Source organism: Poromitra crassiceps (assembly GCF_964638095.1).
Source record: "Poromitra crassiceps genome assembly, chromosome: 1".
Lineage (NCBI taxonomy): Eukaryota > Metazoa > Chordata > Actinopteri > Beryciformes > Melamphaidae > Poromitra > Poromitra crassiceps.
The window spans coordinates 89,789,411-89,813,218 of record NC_139623.1 but is presented as its reverse complement, the minus strand read 5'-3'; the positions used below and the strand labels follow the sequence as shown (position 1 = coordinate 89,813,218).

Here is a 23,808-nt window from a genome sequence, read left to right as displayed (position 1 = left end):
GCCTTTTGGTGATGCTAAACTATATCAAGTGATGCTCTACTTTAAACGATATATCAGCACCGTATAAAAGGCATTCATACAGTAGCCTATATTCCTGTATCCCAATGACACACCCACACACTCACACCCTGTATATTTAACATGCAGTACACACACAGTAACTTGTGCGGTTAAATAAACGCGGACGGTGGGTCTGTGTGTCTCTGTCAGAGTGCAGGCCGGAGTGCGACTCCTGCTTCAACAAGAACTTCTGCACGCGCTGCCGAGCGGGCTTCTACCTCCACCTGGGCAAGTGCCAGGAGAGCTGCCCCGAGGGGCTGGTCCACAGCGACGCACAGAGGGAGTGTGTTCCCAGTGAGTACACGTGTTCACGCTTCTGAGCGACAAACATTCATCCATTAGTCAAAGAATTCATCAACAACTATTTTGATAATCGATTGTTTTGAGTAGCCAATTTTCTTTATGAAAAAAAAGGCAAAATTCTCTGATTCCAGCTTCTAAAATATGAATATATTCTGGTTTCTTTACTCTTTATTTTCTTTACTATATGTAGCCTATATAAGTATGTGTATATATATATATATATATATATATATATATATACACACACACACACACACACACACACACACATACATATATATACCAGTGGTGGCTGGTGAGCTTGGCAATAGGGAGGTCGCCGCCGAATTTTTTTTGGACCTTTTTTTTTTCTCTTTTGCATTTTGAAGACAGATTTTAACAACATACAAACAAAACAAAAGCTCAGACACAGCTGGAAAACAAAGCAAAGCATACTATTGATTGACAATTATAATATGGTGCTACCACCCATATAAGGGTGCTTACATGCTTATAAAAGCATATGGGTTATACAAGGGGCCAAGACAAACCAGCTGAGCAAGTCACCCACCGCCCCTAACCTCATCAAGGTAGGCCAGAAACGGGTCCCAAATATGTCACTCCTATACCCTAATGTAATCTCAATAGCAGCACCAGTCTCCTTCAAGGAAACAAGATCAATAGAAATTATTAGGCTACAGACCGCTTTATAGATCCACACTGTTACAGCAGGCAACATCAAACTTAATTTCAGTTTAATTCAATCACACAAATTACACCACGCACCCCCATATAGATAAGATTTTGTTCCAGGGTCCCCCATCTGATAAGAGTTTTGCTTTTAGATGTTTTATCACAGACATTATATGAAACCCATGACCAAAATAGTCATACATTCTGTGATTGTGTTACTTATGGATGGAATTATAGTGAACATAGATTAATCCCCCCTTTTTGCTGGGGACCCCACTTTGAAAACCACTAGCTTAGGCTACAACTGTTGCAAGAAGGTGAATTTTTACACATTTTCAATGCAGATTGAGGACAAATAAGATGGATTGTCATCTGGTGCATTTTAACGTTAGGCGCACCCAGGAGAAAGAGAGTTGAAGTGGGAATAATTTCTGGCTGAGCAATGTAATGCACCTCAAAATAAAGTAAGATATTTAGGCTACAGTTAGTCTGTCAGTAAAAGGTTTGATGGATGAACAAATCAATCAAAAACACTTCACTACGTCCAACATAGGCTACAAGTTTCGTTTCATTCCATTGAATTTGGCAGCGCGGAACAAAACATGGAACGAAACGCATAACGAAACATGCAAATTGCATGTTTCGTTCCATGTTTGGTTCCGCGCTGCCAAATTCAGTTAAAAAATGTGCGAGTTTAAGATCGCCAAATGGCGGGCTATTCAGCATAAAACAATATAATACAAAAAAGTAGCACTGCTTGGTGGACGCCGAATTTAGTAGAAGACCCGGATAACTCGAACTTAATTGACTTACTTGAATATCCATGCTGTCTGTAGCCGGTGCGAGTGCAGCCGATGAGGTTAAATTATCCCAGTGTTTGCTTCTGAGCCTCCGTGAGGTGTACCACGCTGCCCTCTCTAAACTCCGCGTAATACAATGCAACGACTGTCTGGCTTGTGAGCTAACTTACTGCTTGATAATATAAAACATAGGAAAAGAGAAAATATAGGTGCTACTGTCTGTAAATCTATCTATTAGCCTGTCATGTCTTCATTTCCTCCATTTCATCATGGTCATCACAGGCAGTGGATTTCACTTCCTACTTGATTCAGCGTGAGAGACCAGTGGACAATACAATGTCAATCAATGTCACCAATCTATCCAACCAACAACCAATTAGATTTCACCTGGTTTCACCAGCCTAAGGGCGTGCTCCCTTCCAGCTCAATCTGATTGGTTGGAAAACACATCACTCTCACGTGTTCTCTGTGAATTGCAAGTGTTTTTCAAGCAATCATATTTTTTCATTAGATAAATTACCAAATAAATAAACGCCCACAGGGCGAATGTTTTTTTATCTGCCTACTCCACGCTGGGACCAGGGCCAGAGTGACTCTTCTGCATGGAGCTCTCCTTTCCATCAGTTCAGGTCACTGTTGTTGAAGCATTTTAAGCATATAAGAATATAATGAATGAAAAAATGAGCGTCTGCACATAAGAAAAAACACATTTGATTGATATTTTATTATAAAAAAAAAATATGAAAAATGAAAAATATAAAAATAAAAAATGATAATATTTTTTTTTATATAAAATCCCCAATCTAATAGAGGAGGACCATCCTCCTATGCCTCACTGGAAAAACCTCCTCTGATATATACCATATATATATATATATATATATATACTATGTATATATATATATGTGTATATATATATACACACACACACACACACACACACACACACACACACACACACACACACACACACACACATATATATACTGTATATATACCGTATTTCCCCAAATAGTAGCCCGGGCGTTTAATACGCAAAATCGATTTGGACCCCAGGCGTTTAAAAGAACCAGGCGGCTATTTGCTGCAGGCGTTTATTTATTTTTGCACCGACCTGCACCAGGCCATTATTCGGTGACAGTTCCTGTCCAGCATGTTTTTTAGTGCAAAGGTCTCATCCTCTTCCTCAGCCATCGCAGCCTGCTCTCTGGCCCTCATGAGCTGCTCTCTCCCTGCCTGGCATGGCTGTCCCTCCTTGAAGCAATCAATGAGCTGGTCCTCACTCCCATCAACTGCCACCGTCAGCCCACACACCTTGGAGGATACCAAAAATCAGCAATCAGCCGGGGCTACCTACCGTGTAGCCCACACACACACACACACACACACACACACACACACACACACACACACACACGTGTCTTCTACTTCTCTCGCAACCGAATAATAGATGCCATGGTAACACTAAATGGGGCATTTGGCACTGCAACAATGCACTTGCAAATAAGATGACGTTGACCGACGCAATTCTATCAACACCAGCAAATAGGCTATGACCAGCCTGAACATAGCCACATCCCAAACACAACACTACAACAACTTGCAAAAACACTACACACACCACGGCGGGTGCTGATTAAACATAGTCACACACAATCATTACGCACGTAATCCGTATAAATATAACACAATTTCAGTCTTACCATTGACGAGTCTATTTCCAATAGCCCCTATCTCTTGAACTCATCTGGGACTTCAGTTCAAGTGAAGACCGCGGTAGCCGTTGTCAACAGAACTCTTTACATAATCCAAACATCGTGGAAATGCTTCCATGCCATCAATTTCCCTGCATTGCTTTTGGTAACGTAAGTTGAGCTCCCTCGATTAGCGTTTTCTTTCACATGTTTCTCCATGCTGTTTCATGTATTGCGCAACACTTGTGTTGCCTTCAAGTGCTGTCAGCAACGTAGTAATTTCGGGGTTACCTTAAGATAATGCAAATAATGGCCCAGGCGTTTACTCGGACCGGCGTTTAATACGCAAAATGGGGTCAGACCCCCGGCGGCTATTAGGTTCCCGGCCGCAATTTGCTGCCGGGCTACTATTTGGGGAAATACGTATATATATATATATATATATTGTAACGTGTCGGGTAATCCAAGTATTACCTGTAATGTGATGTGCAACATAAGTGTCTCAACGGTAGCTAGGAACTAATGTGTGTGGGTGTGCTCCTGGGGGAAACGGGGTATATATGACCAGCGGCCGGGGTGCCGGATGTCAGTCAAGCTATGGAGTGAGCGAGACCGGGTGTTGTGTGTAGAGCTAGCTCTGTGAAGCTAGCTGCTAGGAGCTAAAGAAGCCTGTGAATAAAGAACCTGTACCAACTGCAACTCTCCGTTCTTTGGCGTGTCGCCGATACGTTACATTGGTGTCAGACAGTAAAGCGGTAGCGCCTCTGATTCGGTCGAGAGGGGAGAGAGTGAGGAGGAACAGCGGAGAAAAGTTGGAGATCAAAGGCTCGAGCGACCTAGCAGTAGTGAGCTAGCTGTGTGAGCTAGCTGCTACGAGCGCCACGTGTGATGGTGCGCCTAGAAGAAAGCCTGTCGGCGAACGGGAGAAAAGAGGGGCTGACGACAGAGATCAGCTCGATGCTGGCGGGCATGGAAGCCCGTGTGTTGAAAGAAGTCAGACGGCTGGTGGAAGAAACTCCTGCCTGGGCAGTAGAGGTGATGCGGACGCTGCGAGAAGTCATGCAGCGGGTGGATTTGATGAGCGCAGAAGGAGCGCAGTGTGGAGAACGGCTGGAGGAACCACAAAATAGACTGTGTTGGAGCTGTGGAGAACCGGGCCATGTGGCGAGGTGGTGCCGAGGCGGACCCGGGAGACGGACCGGGTATGCGGGACAACGACATGGACAGCAGGGAGCCTGCTGGGCATGCGGCGCGATCGGACATTTAGCCAGAGAATGTCAAGAAGCTGTCGGGGATTGGAGGACAGCGAGAGAGGAGAGACAGGTGAGGCTTTGTTGGGCTTGCCAGTCGCCTGAACATTTAGCTAGAGACTGCACTAAGAGTGTGAACGCTGGAAGAGACACACAGCCGGGGGAGCAGCCCGAGCAACAAGCAGTGGAGCAGCCTGAGCAACAAGCGGCGGAGCAGCGGAGCAGTACAGAGCCGATTGTTCTGGGCAGGAGAGTGACTGTTGAGCCGGCCCAGGCTAGCTGCTCTGCATGCCAGCCAGTGGTGGGGGAGATCGCCATCAGCGACGAGACCATCAGGATAATGGGAATCGTTTTGAACAGCCAGAGGGAGGTGAGCGACATCATCTGCAGAGCTGTTACAGTCGGGGGAGCGGCGCTCGTGTCCCCGGGGGAGCGAGAGGGGTCAACGCTGGAGGAGCCGGCCCAGCCAAGCCGCTGCACAGCCCCCACGGCTGCGCTGCAGAAAGTCGAGGTGGAGATCGACGCCGATGGTGTCCGCCCTGCTGTCCTCAACACGCCGCCCCCTGGGGGAGCGGGACGGGAGGACGAGCGAGTGCAAGAGGTGGAGCAGACAGACGAAGACAGGGCCATCTGGGAGGTCGACGGGCATGAGCGGAGACGCAGACAGATGGAGGATGCGGATATCGGTCCGGTGTATGCGTGGGTGGCGGCCGGACGCCGGCCCCCTGTGGAGGAGATTCACATGTTTTCCGGTGCCACGAAAGGATTGTGGAACATGTTTTCGGACCTGCAACTGGGTGGAGCTGGGGTTTTAGAGAGAAAGGGGCACGGGAAAAGCGGGACCCAGTGGGTGGTACCCGGTTGCCTGCGAGAATTGGCACTGAAGTGGATGCACAAGGGCCCATACGGTGATCGTGGGCCCGAAGAGACACTCAGCCTCATCCGTGGACATTTCTATTGGGGCAAACAAAAGGAGGACGTGCGGAGATACTGCAGGGAGTGTGAGGTCTGTGGGGCACAAAGGGGGGACCGAAAAGAGTTACACTGCAGTGGACTAACCCCACTGGGGGTTGAGCGGGACTAGCATGCTTTAGGTGGGACATAAGCTTTAAAAGGGGGGATGGAAATAGTGGTTGAAGTGAAGTGGGATAATGTGAATAAGAAAAAAAGGTTTAAATGAAGGTAATGGAAAAAAGAATGATGTCAATGTGATGGGTTTGAGTTAAATTGAAGATGAGTGTAAAGAGAAAAGAGGGAATGTAAATGTTGGGGCTTGTGATAAGTGAAAATGTTGGGGAAAAGGGTGCTAATGGGAAGTAACTGAATTTAAAGGAATGGGAAAAGAGGGAAGAAATTAAAAGAAATGCAAATAGTGGTGGTGGAATGAAAATTAAGAAGTGCGCTAAAAAAGATAAGAGACTATGTGGGAAATTGGGGGAATACAAAATGTTGTGGGGTGGTGTGTTTTGGTACAGGGGGATATGTGTGGGTTGTGGGTGTTAACGTGGGCGTTAACAAATGTTGGGTGAGGAGTATGTAACGTGTCGGGTAATCCAAGTATTACCTGTAATGTGATGTGCAACATAAGTGTCTCAACGGTAGCTAGGAACTAATGTGTGTGGGTGTGCTCCTGGGGGAAACGGGGTATATATGACCAGCGGCCGGGGTGCCGGATGTCAGTCAAGCTATGGAGTGAGCGAGACCGGGTGTTGTGTGTAGAGCTAGCTCTGTGAAGCTAGCTGCTAGGAGCTAAAGAAGCCTGTGAATAAAGAACCTGTACCAACTGCAACTCTCCGTTCTTTGGCGTGTCGCCGATACGTTACAATATATATATATATATATATATATATATAGGTTTAACATACCACAGTTGACACACATTCAAGCTTCTCTGTTTTTGTTTGTTCGAGTTCTACTTCTCATTATAAAAAGTGTGTTATATCAGTAATGAACCTTCATCCGTGTCTCAAACTCAGCCATGTTGAGTCCTTGAATTTGAGGGAATTGGGCCTGGAAAGTCCTTGACAAGTAATTGAATTGGATGTGAAGGCGTGGGAGCCCTGTGTACATCTCTACTGATTATAGCCCAGCAAGCAAAATTACGTCATGATAACGTTGTGATGACGTGTTCCAGTGACGTTCAGGACTAGGCCAGATGACATGGTGATTTGGGGATGATTTAGACGTCTACGCGGGAACGTCAAGCTGACGTCGAAATATGACTGTTACCATGAATGGGCATGTTCAGTTATTCTGCTATGTACACAGTGTATATTCAGCAACTTTATACATAAAGCTATAATTATGTCCAGATTAACAATTTTATGCTACATTTTCAAAAAATATAATACCACCCCGTGTGGGATTTGAACTCGGGATCTACAATTCACAGGCCGGCTATTGTACCGCTACGCTAACTGTTCGCTGAAATATTCTGCTGTAGGTTGGAGTAATATAGCCTACTGTTTCAAAACATGGAACCCTTGTTATTTTTATACCGGTATAACATCCATGGAGTCGGGACAGTTTTATTAAAAACGATAGCTAATTTAATTCAAAACTGAATCTGGAAGAATCATTGAGGGTCCCCTCAGTCAAAATTTACAAGTGTCACCAGACCAATGTTATTTGTCCAGCTCGGAGGATCGCTCATTTAGGTGAAAATGAGGTTGTAGCTCGTTGTCTACCTTACTAAGATGGGGAGGCGTCGTGTGTGCAGTACACGCTTCGTTTATGAGCTATTGATCCGGGAAGTGCAAATCTATCAATATATTTCCAACTTTACCGAACTTTTGTGGATCGCACATCACAGTGTAACAGTTTACAATCTGTAGCAAGCAGAACCCCGAAACACATGCTACAGCATGCAACTCCCAACTCAAATATTTACGCCTCGCAGTGTATTTTCTCTCTTTCAAAACAATCTGGCAACACGATATGCAAGTGAGACAATTGCAGGATTCCCCCGCAATTCATCTCCTCGTAGTCCCACCTCCACGAATAAACAGTTTGTTAATCAGCAGATGTCCACACGTGCTGATCACTCGGATTTTGGATAAAAAATAGCCCAGGCTGAGAAATACGTGATTGATTGCAACCATTTAGTTATCCTCATGGATATTTCAGTGGTGAGTGAAATTAGTTGGATAGTGATACTTGGGCCAGATCTGACCCGTCATGATATGACTTGAGCTGGCCCCGATTGGGCTCTCTCGATTCGTCCGGGTCCGTCCGTGCTTGCTGGGAGAGCTGTGAAGTTGTGATGACTGACATCACAACGTGTGTCGTGTGTGTGCAGAGTGCCCTGCAGAGTGTGAGTCGTGTGTGATTATCAGTGGGCAAGCCCAACCCCTTCCCTCTGATGATGCGGAATTTAATTGAAAAGCTGTAGTTCCTCAAATGGCCACTAGGCGTCGGGGGCAGTAGGCATTCCCCCCCATGTTAAAATTCCCGACTTTGTAACAGGATTAAACATCTGTCCAGTGAGGGGCAAAACACGGTTTTGGTCGATATAGCTAATTTCACCTTTTTCACCTCACCAACTGTAAGGGGGGGTAATTTTTTATATAACTCGCCCGTTTGGAGTAAAATATATGATAGAAAAGGGGGTGATTGACAGATCGCCTGTCCAGTGATCACGCAGCTTGTCGATCATTGACCAATAGCAGGCAGAGCTGCGGCTCTGAGAAACTCCCATCTCGTGAGGTGCGGAAGCACTCAACCCATTCCCTCCACTCTGCTGACGAAAAATCAAGATGGTGACGGCCAACATTTGAACTCCGCCAGGAAGAATAAATTGAATGGGATAGCTTCGTCCATCTTATATATATGTCTATGGTGATTATAGAGTTGTGATGACTGACACGTGTGTGTGCAGAGTGCCCTGCAGAGTGTGAGTCGTGTGTGATTATAGTGTTGTGATGACTGACGTGTGTGTGCAGAGTGCCCTGCACAGTGTGAGTCGTGTGTGATTATAGTGTTGTGATGACTGACGTGTGTGTGTGCAGAGTGCCCTGCAGAGTGTGAGTCGTGTGTGATGATAGTGTTGTGATGACTGACGTGTGTGTGTGCAGAGTGCCCTGCAGAGTGTGAGTCGTGTGTGATTATAGTATTGTGATGACTGACGTGTGTGTGTGTGACGTGTGTGTGCAGAGTGCCCTGCAAAGTGTGAGTCGTGTGTGATTATAGTATTGTGATGACTGACGTGTGTGTGTGTGTGACGTGTGTGTGCAGAGTGCCCTGCAAAGTGTGAGTCGTGTGTGATTATAGTGTTGTGATGACTGACGTGTGTGTGTGTGACGTGTGTGTGCAGAGTGCCCTGCAGAGTGTGAGTCGTGTGTGATTATAGTGTTGTGATGACTGACGTGTGTGTGTGTGACGTGTGTGTGCAGAGTGCCCTGCACAGTGTGAGTCGTGTGTGATTATAGTGTTGTGATGACTGACGTGTGTGTGGGTGACGTGTGTGTGCAGAGTGCCCTGCAGAGTGTGAGTCGTGTGTGATTAGTGTTGTGATGACTGACGTGTGTGTGTGTGACGTGTGTGTGTGTGTGTGTGCAGAGTGCCCTGCAGAGTGTGAGTCGTGTGTGATTATAGTGTTGTGATGACTGACGTGTGTGTGTGTGACGTGTGTGTGATGTGTGTGTGTGTGTGTGTGTGTGTGTGTGTGTGACGTGTGTGTGCAGAGTGCCCTGCAGAGTGTGAGTCGTGTGTGATTATAGTGTTGTGATGACTGACGTGTGTGTGTGTGTGACGTGTGTGTGACGTGTGTGTGTGTGACGTGTGTGTGCAGAGTGCCCTGCAGAGTGTGAGTCGTGTGTGATTATAGTGTTGTGATGACTGACGTCTGTGTGTGTGTGTGACGTGTGTGTGTGTGTCTGTGTGTGTGACGTGTGTGTGCAGAGTGCCCTGCAGAGTGTGAGTCGTGTATGAACAGCGAGACGTGCACGCGGTGCCGGCCGGGCCTGTACCAGCTGATGGGGCGGTGCCACCATGTCTGCCCCGAAGACTACGAGCCCAACGACAACCTCATGGAGTGTACCCCACAAGGTCAGCCCTGTGTGTGTGTGTGTGTGTGTGTGTGTGTGTGTGTATGTGTGTGCGTGTGTGTATGTGTGTGCGGGTGTGTGCGGGTGCCGCAAAAGATAGAGATGTTACGTTACCATAGAGCTCAGGCTCATGCAGTTCCTGCGACAGAAGTGAAAATGTCCTTGAAACGCTCTCTGCTGGGCGTCCAGGGTAGTGCAGTGGCAGATTCCCCGCCTACCAACATGAGGGTCGCAGGTTCGAGCCCCCATGTTACCTCCGGCTTGGTCGGCACGATTGGACGTGTCTGCAGGTGGGAAGCCGGATTAAGGGTATGTGTCGCTGCTAGTGCCTCCTAGGTCGGGCTGCCTGTTAGGGGGGAGTGGAACTGTGGGGAATAGCGTGATCCTCCCACATGCTACGTCCTGCTGGTGAAACTCCTCGCTGTCAGGTGAAAAGAAGCGGCTGGCAAATGCACATGTATCAGAGTAAGCAGCTAGTCTACAACTCTCCCTAGATCAGCAGAGGGGATGGAGCCACGACCGGGACAGCAGGAGGAATTGGCCAAGTACAATTGGGGAGAAAATAAGGAAAAATCTGAACAAACTTGGTTAAGAAAGTATTTAAATGTGTCTTTAACATGCAGACTTTTAATGGAAATATTGACAGATTTTATTATTTACATAAACAGAATAGGACTTGAAGGAAAAACACAGAATACAATGCCGTCTTTCAAAGCCCGAGAGCTGAAACTGAAAAGCATGACTTCATGGCCTTTCTCCTGTTCCAACAATTGTGCTGTTGTTATTGAAGACGTCATCTAGCAGTTTATTTATGGCTCTAATTTTGCTCACACATAGAACCTTTGTCAGGCTCTTTAAATCACTCCAATTACTGACTGCTGTTTGTCTACGTAGCGCAGAATAGAATCAAGTCGAATAAAAAACTGGGCATCATGTTGACATGAAACTGACGATCGGTGACATTCCCACCCCCTGCAGTGCACTGTGAGGTGGGTGAGTGGAGCGAGTGGAGCCCCTGCTCTCGCTCGGGGAGGACTTGTGGCTTCAAGCGGGGCCAGGAGACCCGGACGCGGCAGGTCCTCCGCTACCCGTCGCCCTTCGGCACACCCTGCCCCGACATCTCCGAGATCAAAGAGTGCCTGGTGAAGAGGAGGAGGTGTCCAGGTAAAAATGCACCAGTGGATGGTTGTGTGTCCCATCTATGTGTCAGATCCTGCCACCCCTTCTCACTCCCAACCCGTCAAATACTGACGTTCGCTCAGGAACCCTCGCCGTCACTTTCCGATGAGAAAGGTACAGTAGCACCCTCCCTGTCAGAAGTCAAACGGGTGGGCGAGGCGATGGCTAGTCACGTGACGAGTGTGCCCTGTTTGGTCAGACATCGATGTTGCAGGTGAGGCGACCGGTCTTGAACATAACGACAGTTTGATGTTAAAGCTCAAAGTCACCCTAGGGAGAAGGGGTGGGAGCGGTGGGGCTGTTAGCGTTCCCCACCTCCAACATTCTCATCACGAGAGAGCTTGTTCGAGCCCGGACGTGTCCCGTTTTTAACACCATTCTAACCGTTTTTAACCCAGACGCAAACCATAACCTTAACCCCAACCAAGTTGTTTTACTTGCCTAAACTCAACCAAATTAATTGACTTTCCTAACCGGCGAGTCAAGCTGTGCAGGCTCCCACGACATGCTACCGGTACGACCCACAAGCCGGTAGCCGCGCAACTTGCTACCGGGCCGAGACGGTGGTCAAAAACTCCACTCCACCCCCCTTATAATAATAATAATAATAAATTGAACTTGTCTTGCACTTTTCATTTTGGGTAAAATCTCAAAGTGCTACAGTAGTAAAAAGAATAAAAATTACTAAAAGAATAAAAATTAAAAGGGAAAATAAGATAATAAAGATTAAAAGAACATTAAAAGAACATTAAAAGTTACAGTTTTAAGGAAAAGCTTTGCTAAAAAGGTGAGTCTTGAGTCCAGTTTTAAAAGCGTCAATAGATTGTGGGGCTCTCAGATGGTCAGGGAGAGCATTCCACAAACGTGGGGTGGTGGAGCAGAAAGCCCGGTCACCCATGGTGCGCAGGTTTGTCTTGGGTTGCTCCAGGAGGTTGGAGTTGGATGAGCGGAGTGATCGGGTAGAGGGTTTGAGGGTGAGAAGTTCTTTGAGGTATGGGGGGGCATTGCCGTGGATGCACTGGTGAGTCAGAAGGGAAATCTTGTATTCGGTTCTGGAGGTGATGGGAAGCCAGTGGAGAGAACGGAGGACAGGGGTGATGTGGTCAAACTTTCGCACTCTCATCAAGATCCTAGCAGCACTGTTTTGTATATATTGGAGCCTTTGCAGGCTTTTGCTAGGGATCCCGATGAGAAGTGCATTACAGTAATCCAGCCTGGAGGAGACAAAGGCATGGACCAGTTTTTCAGCATCGGGCATGGTGAGAGTTGGGTGGAGTTTGGCGATGTTCCTGAGGTGAAAAAATGATGTCTTGCAGAGGTGTTTTATGTGTGTCTCGAGTTGAAGTTGAGGGTCCATTTTTACGCCCAGGTTGGTGACTGTGGTTGAAAGGGAGAGGTTGTGGCCACTTATGAAGTGGTCCTGACTGAACCTAATTTTGAATGGGTTGGGAGTGAGAATGTGTTGTCTGTACTGTACTGTATTCTATAATGCAAAAGAAACAAGAAAAAGATTAATCCCAACCAGGCACACACACACACACACACACACACACACACACACACACACACACACACACACACACACACACACACACACACACACACACAGGGCTGTATTACTGAACGGGCCTACCAGGCCCAGGCCCAGGGGCCCGAGAGCTCAGGGGGCCCATGAGCTAGAGTCTCTTCGCAGGCCACCACAGGCGGCCTGCGAAGAGACTCTAACTGATGGGGCCCCTGAGCTCACTTCGCAGCTGAGACTCTAGCTTATGGGCCCCCTGAGCTCACTTCGCAGCTGAGACTCTAGCTTATGGGCCCCTGAGCTCACTTCGCAGGCGGCCTGCTAAGAGACTCTAGCTCAGGGGTGCCCAAATTCTTTCCCATGAAGGGCCAAAACTCAATCTGGGTGGAGGGCCGAGGGCCAAAAATAAACGTTGTGGAATTACATTCAAATGTATTGTGTTTTATAGAAAATTAACATTCTAAATCTAAAATAACATTTCAATATAATAATCTACTTTTTATCTGTTTGGTAATTGTAATAATTTGCAATTGGTTATATATTTAAAAAAAAAACATCTGCATTTGTGGGGAGCTTAAACATTTAATCAGTAAACACCCAGTTAAAAACAGTTGTATTTTCCACCTTTGTAATCAAGAGAGAAATTTGACTTAATTCACAACTTGAAAAATCCTCAAGGTACTTTGAAAAGCAGCTTTATTGTCCATCTTTTGTAAACAATTTGCCATGACAATTTGCAGGGATGCAATCTCAGGAGTGAACACAGTATATATCCGCAGCCACATTCAGACACTGTTTCACAAAGTCACCACATGAAAAAGCGTGTCCATCCTTTGCAATCAGTGCAGATATCTGATAACTTGCCCGAGTTGCATTCTGGATAAAAAAAATCGGGGCAAATTTTTTTTTTTTTTTTTGCGCTGTGAGGGGGGGCCCGTGAGGGGGGCAGGCCCAGGGGCCCGTGAAGTCATAATCCGTCTATGCACACACACACACACACACACACACACACACACACAAATGGTTACACATTGTCCATTGCCTGTTGTAAAACAGGATTTGAGCTCTCTATGAATTCCAGACTTTGCTGCCTCAGCTTGTACAATCAGTGCTGGTGGTTCTTCCATTAGGGACTTCAGCTTGTAATCAGTGCTGGTGGTTCTTCCGTTAGGGACTTCAGCTTGTACAATCAGTGCTGGTGGTTCTTCCGTTAGGGACTTCAGCTTGTAATCAGTGCTGGTGATTCTTCCATTAGGGACTTCAGCTTGTACAATCAGTGCTGGTGGTTCTTCCGTTAGGGACTTCAGCTTGTAATCAGTGCTGGTGATTCTTCCATTAGGGACTTCAGCTTGTAATCAGTGCTGGTGATTCTTCCATTAGGGACTATGACTTCAGCTTGTACAATCAGTGCTGGTAGTTCTTCCGTTAGGGACTTCAGCTTGTAATCAGTGCTGGTGATTCTTCCATTAGGGACTTCAGCTTGTACAATCAGTGCTGGTGGTTCTTCCGTTAGGGACTTCAGCTTGTAATCAGTGCTGGTGATTCTTCCATTAGGGACTTCAGCTTGTAATCAGTGCTGGTGATTCTTCCATTAGGAACTTCAGCTTGTACAATCAGTGCTGGTAGTTCTTCCGTTAGGGACTTCAGCTTGTAATCAGTGCTGGTGATTCTTCCATTAGGGACTATGACTTCAGCTTGTACAATCAGTGCTGGTGGTTCTTCCATTAGGGACTATGACTGTTTACTCAGAGGATTGCCATTGGTGGTTAGAGTGGATCAGTGGGGGGAACACACATGTGTCATGTTGCAATGGGTTGTTGGGTGTTTTCTCATGAGACCTTTTTTAGGGATTTTCTAAGCAGTGAACCACTTTCTCTGCTTCTCGTAAACACGGCATGGCGTGATCATTGCTAATGAATTGAGCGAAAAACGCTTTCAGACGGGCAGAGAGGAGGGCTCGTCTCCATATAAAAATCAATGCCATGGAGTATTTACGATTTACGGCTTTGTGCTACAGCTGTGTGTGTGTGTGTGTGTGTGTGTGTGTGTGTGTGTGTGTGTGCGTGCGTGTGTGTGTGCGCGCGCGCGCGCGCGCGTGTGTGTGCACATGTGTGTGTGTGTGTGTGTGTGTGTGCGCATGTGCATGCGTGTGTGTGTGTGTGTGTGTGTGTGTGTGTGTGTGTGTGTGTGTGTGTGTGTGTGTGTGTGTGTGAGAGAGAGAGGCAGTCTGTGGTCGGTTGTTTTTTAGCCCATGCTCTGTAGTGTTAAATGACAGATCGCAGACAGGCTAGGAGACTGAGATCCAACCCCCTAGGGCCTCACGCTTACAGAGCAAACAGTGTGTGTGTGTGTGTGTGTGTGTGTGTGTGTGTGTGTGTGTGTGTGTGATGCAGCAGAAAAGCAGTCAACTCTGGAGCAGAAACAGCCAGCTCAACATCAACATCCTCCCCCGGGAGGCACGCGGCGACCAGGGGATCAGTATTGGTTTATCCCCACAGCTGCCAGTACACACACGCACGCACGCACGCACGCACACACACACACACCAAGCTCCAACCCTCGGTTCTGAAAAATGAAGCCAACAGGGAAGTACCAAATACTGCAGTTCCTCAAATGGCCACTTGAGGCTGCCTGCAAAAGCGAGTCATTCCTTATTCACCCCCATGTTAAAATGCCCGACCTTACAGCAGAAATAAACATGTTTACAACCTGGTTAAAAAAAAACGGTTTTGGTCTCTGTTCATCACAACTGTATGGTGGGTGCATTTTTATCATTTAGAGTGCAGAAACCAATGGCTGACATCACGGTAGCTCAGTGGCGAACCGTGCCTATCAGAACCAGGCCTTCTATGCCGTAACCCCCCTCCCCCAACACACACACACACACACACACACACACACACAATATATGTATATAGCCTACTGTACGTGCAAGTCTGAGGTCTCTGTGCGTCTTTACGCATTGGTGAGGGCGTACTAGTATGAGTTGTCTTCCACAGCCAGGTTCTTTAGGTCGCTGTATCGTTACACACAATAATTACTCCACTACTCCTCTCAGCTATGAGAATGACATTGCATAAACAAATGGATGTCACTGTCACTGACAGTGACATCCATGACAGTGACAGACTGTCAGTAACACAGTAACACTGTTACTGTGTTACTGACAGTTACACAACCACAGTTTTAACAATTAGCTCAATACACAGAAAGCACAACGAACTCAACTCAAAAACCCGCGGGTGCCTCCCCCTGCCCACACACCGACAGCAATAAAAAAAATGTTTAACTTACCAATGACGTTCACTTGATGACTAAACCCATCCTCCCGAAAAGCAACAAGCAAGCCCCCCGAGCACACAGCAGTAATATAGAGCATCTCGTGCCGAACTGCATGTAAACGAAGCGTAAAGTTCCCAGTTGCTAGCCTGGAAATGGTGAAAATATTATATTTTTGCAGCTTGACAGCTCCAGAAATCCTTTGAAAATGACCGCTGCACGCGTCCATTTCCTACTTCATCACAACTACATCATAAACTCCTCCCTCCTTGTGCTTCGTCTCGTCTCCTGGTTGGTTTGTATTCGCGAATGCCTGATAAATATCCCACCCACAACTCAACTAATTGTGATTGGCTAACCCCACAACTCAATGGAATTCTGATTGGTTAAAACACCTGTCATCAAAATTGTCGTCCCCATGTCATGACTAGAGTCGGGTCTTCGCGAAGGGTTGCTGGCTTGCTGTCAATCAACTACCATTTGCCGGTGGAGGCTGGTCCTATTTTAACCCCATATTTGCTGAAACAAAGTGAGTCCAAGATCATAACAATTTAGGGACATTATTACTGTTGTTCAGTGAATAAAAACTAATAAATAACAAATACAAATAATTTATTAGGGGGGGGGGGGAATATTTTCTATTTCTTCTTGGGCCTTCACTGAATACCTAGAAGGCCCTGACGGTTCCCCTCTGCTGTAGCTACATCCATACATTTACACCCTGTGCATTTCTCTCACAAATTCACACTTGCACACCTATGACACACGTACACACACACACACACACACACACACACACACACGCACACACACACTCACGCACGCACACACACAAGCGTGTCTCATGAAAATAACTACATGTCCGCCACTCTAGGTGGTAATTTGTGAAGAGAGTCAACTGGGTCAACCTGATTTGTAATGCAGACTGTGAAATGTGGCCTCTGTCACCCTATTGTCTCTCTCTCTGTATCTCACTCCTGATCCAATCTCCCAACCACATCCCAACACACACACACACACACACTCCCTAAAACACCAAAGAAAACATGCCCCCCCACCCCACACATCCCATTTAAGCTCCCCGTTGGCGCACCCAGTCGGGTCCCAGTCGAGACCGCTCTGTTGATCCAGCCTGAGCCTGGTGGAGAGAGAGAGGGGGGAGGGGGGGGTAGAGAGAGAGGAGAAAGAAAGAAAGAAAGAAAGAAAGAAAGAAAGAAAGAAAGAAAGAAAGAAAGAAAGCTGGGCTTCACACACAGGCCTATAGCACAGGCCCTCGTTACGACCTTGCCCCTGTGTGTGATTACCCAGCTGTCCCAGGTCTGTGCAGGGGCATCCCCAGCAAAACGAGAGCTAATTATCTCCCCTGCCACATGCTAACGTTATCTTGGGGGTCAGCGCTCCAACCTGCTCTGCACACGCTAACGTTAGCTTGGGGGTCAGCGCTCTGACCTGCTCTGCACACGCTAACGTTAGCTTGGGGGTCAGCGCTCCGACCTGCTCTGCACACTCTAATGTTAGCTTGGGGGTCAGCGCTCCAACCTGCTCTGCACACGCTAATGTTAGCTTGGGGGTCAGCGCTCTGACCTGCTCTGCACACTCTAACGTTAGCTTGGGGGTCAGCGCTCCAACCTGCTCTGCACACGCTAACGTTAGCTTGGGGGTCAGCGCTCTGACCTGCTCTGCACACGCTAACGTTAGCTTGGGGGTCAGCGCTCTGACCTGCTCTGCACACGCGAACGTTAGCTTGGGGGTCAGCGCTCCGACCTGCTCTGCACACGCTAACGTTAGCTTGGGGGTCAGCGCTCCAACCTGCTCTGCACACGCTAACGTTAGCTTGGGGGTCAGCGCTCCGACCTGCTCTGCACACGCTAACGTTAGCTTGGGGGTCAGCGCTCTGACCTGCTCTGCACACGCTAACGTTAGCTTGGGGGTCAGCGCTCCGACCTGCTCTGCACACGCTAATGTTAGCTTGGGGGTCAGCGCTCCGACCTGCTCTGCACAAGCTAACGTTAGCTTGGGGGTCAGCGATCCGACCTGCTCTGCACACGCTAATGTTAGCTTGGGGGTCAGCGCTCCAACCTGCTCTGCACACGCTAATGTTAGCTTGGGGGTCAGCGCTCCAACCTGCTCTGCACACGCTAACGTTAGCTTGGGGGTCAGCGCTCTGACCTGCTCTGCACACGCTAACGTTAGCTTGGGGGTCAGCGCTCCGACCTGCTCTGCACACGCGAACGTTAGCTTGGGGGTCAGCGCTCCGACCTGCTCTGCACACGCTAACGTTAGCTTGGGGGTCAGCGCTCCAACCTGCTCTGCACACGCTAACGTTAGCTTGGGGGTCAGTGCTCCGACCTGCTCTGCACACGCTAACGTTAGCTTGGGGGTCAGCGCTCTGACCTGCTCTGCACACGCTAACGTTAGCTTGGGGGTCAGCGCTCCGACCTGCTCTGCACACGCTAATGTTAGCTTGGGGGTCAGCGCTCTGACCTGCTCTGCACATGCTAACGTTAGCTTGGGGGTCAGCGATCCGACCTGCTCTGCACACGCTAACGTTAGCTTGGGGGTCAGCGCTCCGACCTGCTCTGCACATGCTAACGTTAGCTTGGGGGTCAGCGCTCCGACCTGCTCTGCACACGCTAACGTTAGCTTGGGGGTCAGCGCTCCGACCTGCTCTGCACATGCTAACGTTAGCTTGGGGGTCAGCGCTCTGACCTGCTCTGCACATGCTAATGTTAGCTTGGGGGTCAGCGCTCTGACCTGCTCTAATCCCCAGCAGCCCTCAAGACACGGATACATCCTCATCCTCTCGCCATCCTTTCCTCCTCTTTCTCCATCCTCCTCCTGCTTAGCCTGACTTAGCCTTTCCTTCTTCAGTCTGACATTGCCTCCACTCTAACCCATTTCCATAAGGGAAACCCCCCAGGGGAATTTGATTTTCCCTAACCAATCACGAGAGACCAACAACCTCCTGAATATAATCCAGTGGGGAAAATGGTAAAAACACATCTCCCCTTTGAATGAACATCTTCAAAGCAGAGTGCTGTTCGGATTTCAAACTTTTAATCGATTTCAAACAGCCTCGATAGCAGCGCCTATTCCGGTCGCCATTGTTGTTAGGTCCGATGCACGGCGACAGCTTGACAATGGCATTAGTCCAGCATTTGTAGATATACGTAACGTATAGCCTTGACCTCGAGCAGTCGTGTAAATAACCACAGGCTGCTATTAAAATAGCAGCCTGGGAGTTGTGGTCGGGTTGTGGCAGATGGGCATAAGTGTTTGCCTTCAACATCAGAGACCGGTGTTCGATCCCCAGCGTTTAGTCTATTTCACCCGTAAGTCACATTTAAAAATTGTCTTACTATATTTATTTAACCCTAACCCAAATGATAACTCTAACCTTAAACAATTTTTGTTTCTTGCATAACCATAAGCCAGTCTCTTTTAATTGCATAATTTGCAACATTTTCGAATTTAGATTGGAGGACTTGTTGAAATGTTGATATGCAACATATTTTTGGTTCACAAACATCGATAGGTATCCGTGGTTTGCAGAAACATAATACAGCATGCCAACATTTGACCTTCTAACCTTCCACTATCTCCTTCGCCTCTACCTGGATTCCATCTCCAATCCAGACTCCATGTGCTCCCCACCATTTTGAATAGTGATGAAGCGGGATGGCATCAAACAAATGAGGAAATGCACCTGGCTTGCTAACTATACATTTCAGATCCATTTTGTTGCATTTAAGCAAACGTCTAAATAACAGATCAGCATTTGGAGGCTAAAGATGATGTTTGTCCCACCAAGGGCCTCCCTCCATCTCATATGAGCTGCCGACTTGCCGTTGTGGATTTGCCTGCACCATCCCATATATACAGTGGTAGCTTCAAGCCATAGTCCTCATTGCCTCCAGTTCTATGTACCCTGACAGCTGCCTCACTAATTCTCCAAGGAGTTCAAATACTCAACCCCTTCAAGATATTCACTTTAAAATTGCATCTCAATATCACAGCTTCCAGTTCATATCCATTAATCAATGTGTTAAATGAGCGATATTGCCTCCGAATGGTTAAAAGAAACTCCAGGAAATCAGCCGACAGATTGGGGCTCTTAGTGAAGGAAAGCTTGGCTCTGCTCCTCTGTTATCCGTGCCTAGAGATTGGGAATGTTTACACACACGTCCTCATCCGCCGAAGCCTCTTTCAACTTAATGCTGGCTAATTTGTCCTCCGATCGACCTACTGTTCACCTCTCTATCTCTGTAGCCCCCCCCCCACCCCAACACACACACATCTACTGTTCACCTCTCTATGTCTGTAGCCCCCCCCCCACCCCAACACACACACATCTACTGTTCACCTCTCTATGTCTGTAGCCCCCCCCACCCCAACACACACACATCTACTGTTCACCTCTCTATGTCTGTAGCCCCCCCCCAACACACACACACCACTACTGTTCACCTCTCTATCTCTGTAGCCCCCCCCCCACCCCAACACACACACACACACACACACACACACACACACACACACACACACATCTACTGTTCACCTCTCTATCTCTGTAGCCCCCCCCCACCCCAACACACACACACATCTACTGTTCACCTCTCTATCTCTGTAGCCCCCCCCCACCCCAACACACACACATCTACTGTTCACCTCTTTATGTCTGTAGCCCCCCCCACCCCAACACACACACATCTACTGTTCACCTCTCTATGTCTGTAGCCCCCCCACCCCAACACACACACACCACTACTGTTCACCTCTCTATCTCTGTAGCCCCCCCCCACCCCAACACACACACACACACACACACACACACACACACACACATCTACTGTTCACCTCTCTATCTCTGTAGCCCCCCCCCCACCCCAACACACACACACATCTACTGTTCACCTCTCTATCTCTGTACCCCCCCCCCCACCCCAACACACACACACACACACATCTACTGTTTACCTCGCTATCTCTGTAGACCCCCCCCCCACCCCAACACACATCTACTGTTCACCTATCTATCGCTGTAGACCCCCCACCAACCCCAACACACACACACACACACACACACACACACACACACACACATCTACTGTTCACCTCTCTATCTCTGTAGACCCCCCCCCCACCCCAACACACACACACACACACACACACACATCTACTGTTCACCTCTCTATCTCTGTAGACCCCCCCCCACCCCAACACACACACACATCTACTGTTCACCTCTCTATCTCTGTACCCCCCCCCCCTTCACCCCAACACACACAGACACATCTACTGTTCACCTCTCTATCTCTCTAGACCCCCCCCCTTCACCCCAACACACACAGACACATCTACTGTTCACCTCTCTATCTCTGTAGACCCCCCCCTTCACCCCAACACACAGACACATCTACTGTTCACCTCTCTATCTCTGTAGACCCCCCCCTTCACCCCAACACACACACACATCTACTGTTCACCTCTCTATCTCTCTAGACCCCCCCCCCCCTTCACCCCAACACACACAGACACATCTACTGTTCACCTCTCTATCTCTCTAGACCCCCCCCCCCTTCACCCCAACACACAGACACATCTACTGTTCACCTCTCTATCTCTCTATACCCCCCCTTCACCCCAACACACACAGACACATCTACTGTTCACCTCTCTATCTCTGTAGACCCCCCCCCCTTCACCCCAACACACAGACACATCTACTGTTCACCTCTCTATCTCTGTAGACCCCCCCCCCCCTTCACCCCAACACACACAGACACATCTACTGTTCACCTCTCTATCTCTGTAGACCCCCCCCCCTTCACCCCAACACACACAGACACATCTACTGTTCACCTCTCTATCTCTGTAGACCCCCCCCTTCACCCCAACACACACAGACACATCTACTGTTCACCTCTCTATCTCTCTAGACCCCCCCCTTCACCCCAACACACACACACATCTACTGTTCACCTCTCTATCTCTGTAGACCCCCCCCCCCTTCACCCCAACACACACAGACACATCTACTGTTCACCTCTCTATCTCTCTAGACCCCCCCCCTTCACCCCAACACACAGACACATCTACTGTTCACCTCTCTATCTCTGTAGACCCCCCCCCCTTCACCCCAACACACACAGACACATCTACTGTTCACCTCTCTATCTCTGTAGACCCCCCCCTTCACCCCAACACACAGACACATCTACTGTTCACCTCTCTATCTCTCTAGACCCCCCCCCCCCCTTCACCCCAACACACAGACACATCTACCATTCACCTCTCTATCTCTGTAGCCGGATAGACTGGGTGCCCCCTCTAACACCCCTACCACCCCCCCCCCCCCCCCACCCCACAACACACACACATATACACACAGAGACCCCTTACTATTTATATACACAGAGAAACACACAATTCACACTCGCTGACCCACAGAGAAACCCCCCTCGCATGCAAACCACACACATAAACACGCACATAGGCCAGCCCAGTACCAAGCAGTGAGTGAGGGGGAATGTTACACACACACACACACACACACACACTGAGCCCCCCCCCCCCCCCCCCCCCCCCCCCCCCTCATGTCATGCTGGCGGCCATGCGGCGGGGACAGCCCATAGCCTTTAATCCCAGCCTGGCTCCCGCCAAAAGCTCCCCGGACGACAGCACGCCGCCCTGCCACCGAGGATGTGCCATCGTGACACACACTGTGCCCCTCCGCCGAGCACGCACACACACACTCACTGACACACACACACGCACGCACGCACACACATGCGCGCACGCACACGCACACACTCACTTACACACACACGCGCGCACACACACACACACACACACACACACGCACGCACGCACACGCACACACACACACACACAGAGGCACACATCCATCCCCTTGCTCTGTCCCTGTGCTGTCATCACTGTCTGTCTCCTATTGTTCTCTTTTCCATTTTATACACTCTCTGGATTGCGTTCTATTAGGGATGCACCATCATGGATTTTTTTTTGGCCGATATCCGATCTTTTGGCCGATTGCTGATGCCGATAGCGATCTAAATTATGTGTGCATTTTTCCACCTAATTTCAGAGAACATCAAGTCTCTCCTGTCATGGAATGAACAGATAGAGAGCCAAAGCCACCGCCTATACTTCCTGCTTCAGCACACGCACCAGCTTCAGGGAAAAATATAAGTGGTGGTGAACGGTTGAAAGACAACACCGTTTTGGCTGTGGCTGTATAAATGCAGTCCATTTACCATCCATTTTTGATCCCGTTTGAATTGTGCATTGAACTAGGCGACACGTGATTTTTTTACCCTCTATTTAAAAGATAACTTTGCATGTCAAGAAAGCCGCAGTTTGTCGTAAAACTGAAACATAACGCTTAGTTTTGTATGAAAGCGCTCAATCAACTACATCTCTCGTCTCACACAATATGAATATGTCACACCAGACCCGTAACCAAGGGCGGGCTTTGGGGGGCCGGGCCCACCCACTGAATCAGCTGACGAAAAGCTGTTATTTATTTATTTTTTCCATGAGACGTTGTACTGTTGTACTGTCTCTTTAAATCTCTGTTATGACGGAATCACCTGACCAATCCCAACTAAGGAAGGCAACGTATTAGCCAATCACAGGCAGAGTAGGGCGGGTCACCATCTTTGGTTGTGTTTATATATATATGCCATCCTAGGTATTCCTACTAGGATGGTGAAATAGGGATGAATTGACGATGGTTATCAGAAGATCAACATAACACTGGCAGAGCAGGACATGGCGTAGCATCGTCATCGAGCAGCGGAGCAGCAACGAGCAGCGTCACTCCTGGAGCTAAAAACGTGAGCAGCACTGATGTAAATAACAATACCACTGAAGCTAGCAATGCTAGTATGCTAATTTATAATGGGGCATTTTAGGTTACAGCGCCAAGTGATCTTGGCACAGAGAAGCCCAACAGAGTGATGCTCAAGATCTTTCCTACATGCC

General features: G+C 48.3%; 1 protein-coding gene across 1 annotated transcript in view; it reads left to right on the top strand.

Annotated features, from left to right (window-relative positions):
* rspo3 (R-spondin 3) overlaps nucleotides 1–23,808 on the top strand; it is a 48,834-nt gene that overhangs the window by 17,444 nt on the left and 7,582 nt on the right. Inside the window, exons 3-5 of the mRNA XM_083641307.1 lie at nucleotides 211–354; nucleotides 9,679–9,825; nucleotides 10,803–10,988. Of these exons, the coding sequence (XP_083497433.1) occupies nucleotides 211–354; nucleotides 9,679–9,825; nucleotides 10,803–10,988 (477 nt within the window). The remainder of the gene's footprint in view (nucleotides 1–210; nucleotides 355–9,678; nucleotides 9,826–10,802; nucleotides 10,989–23,808) is intronic.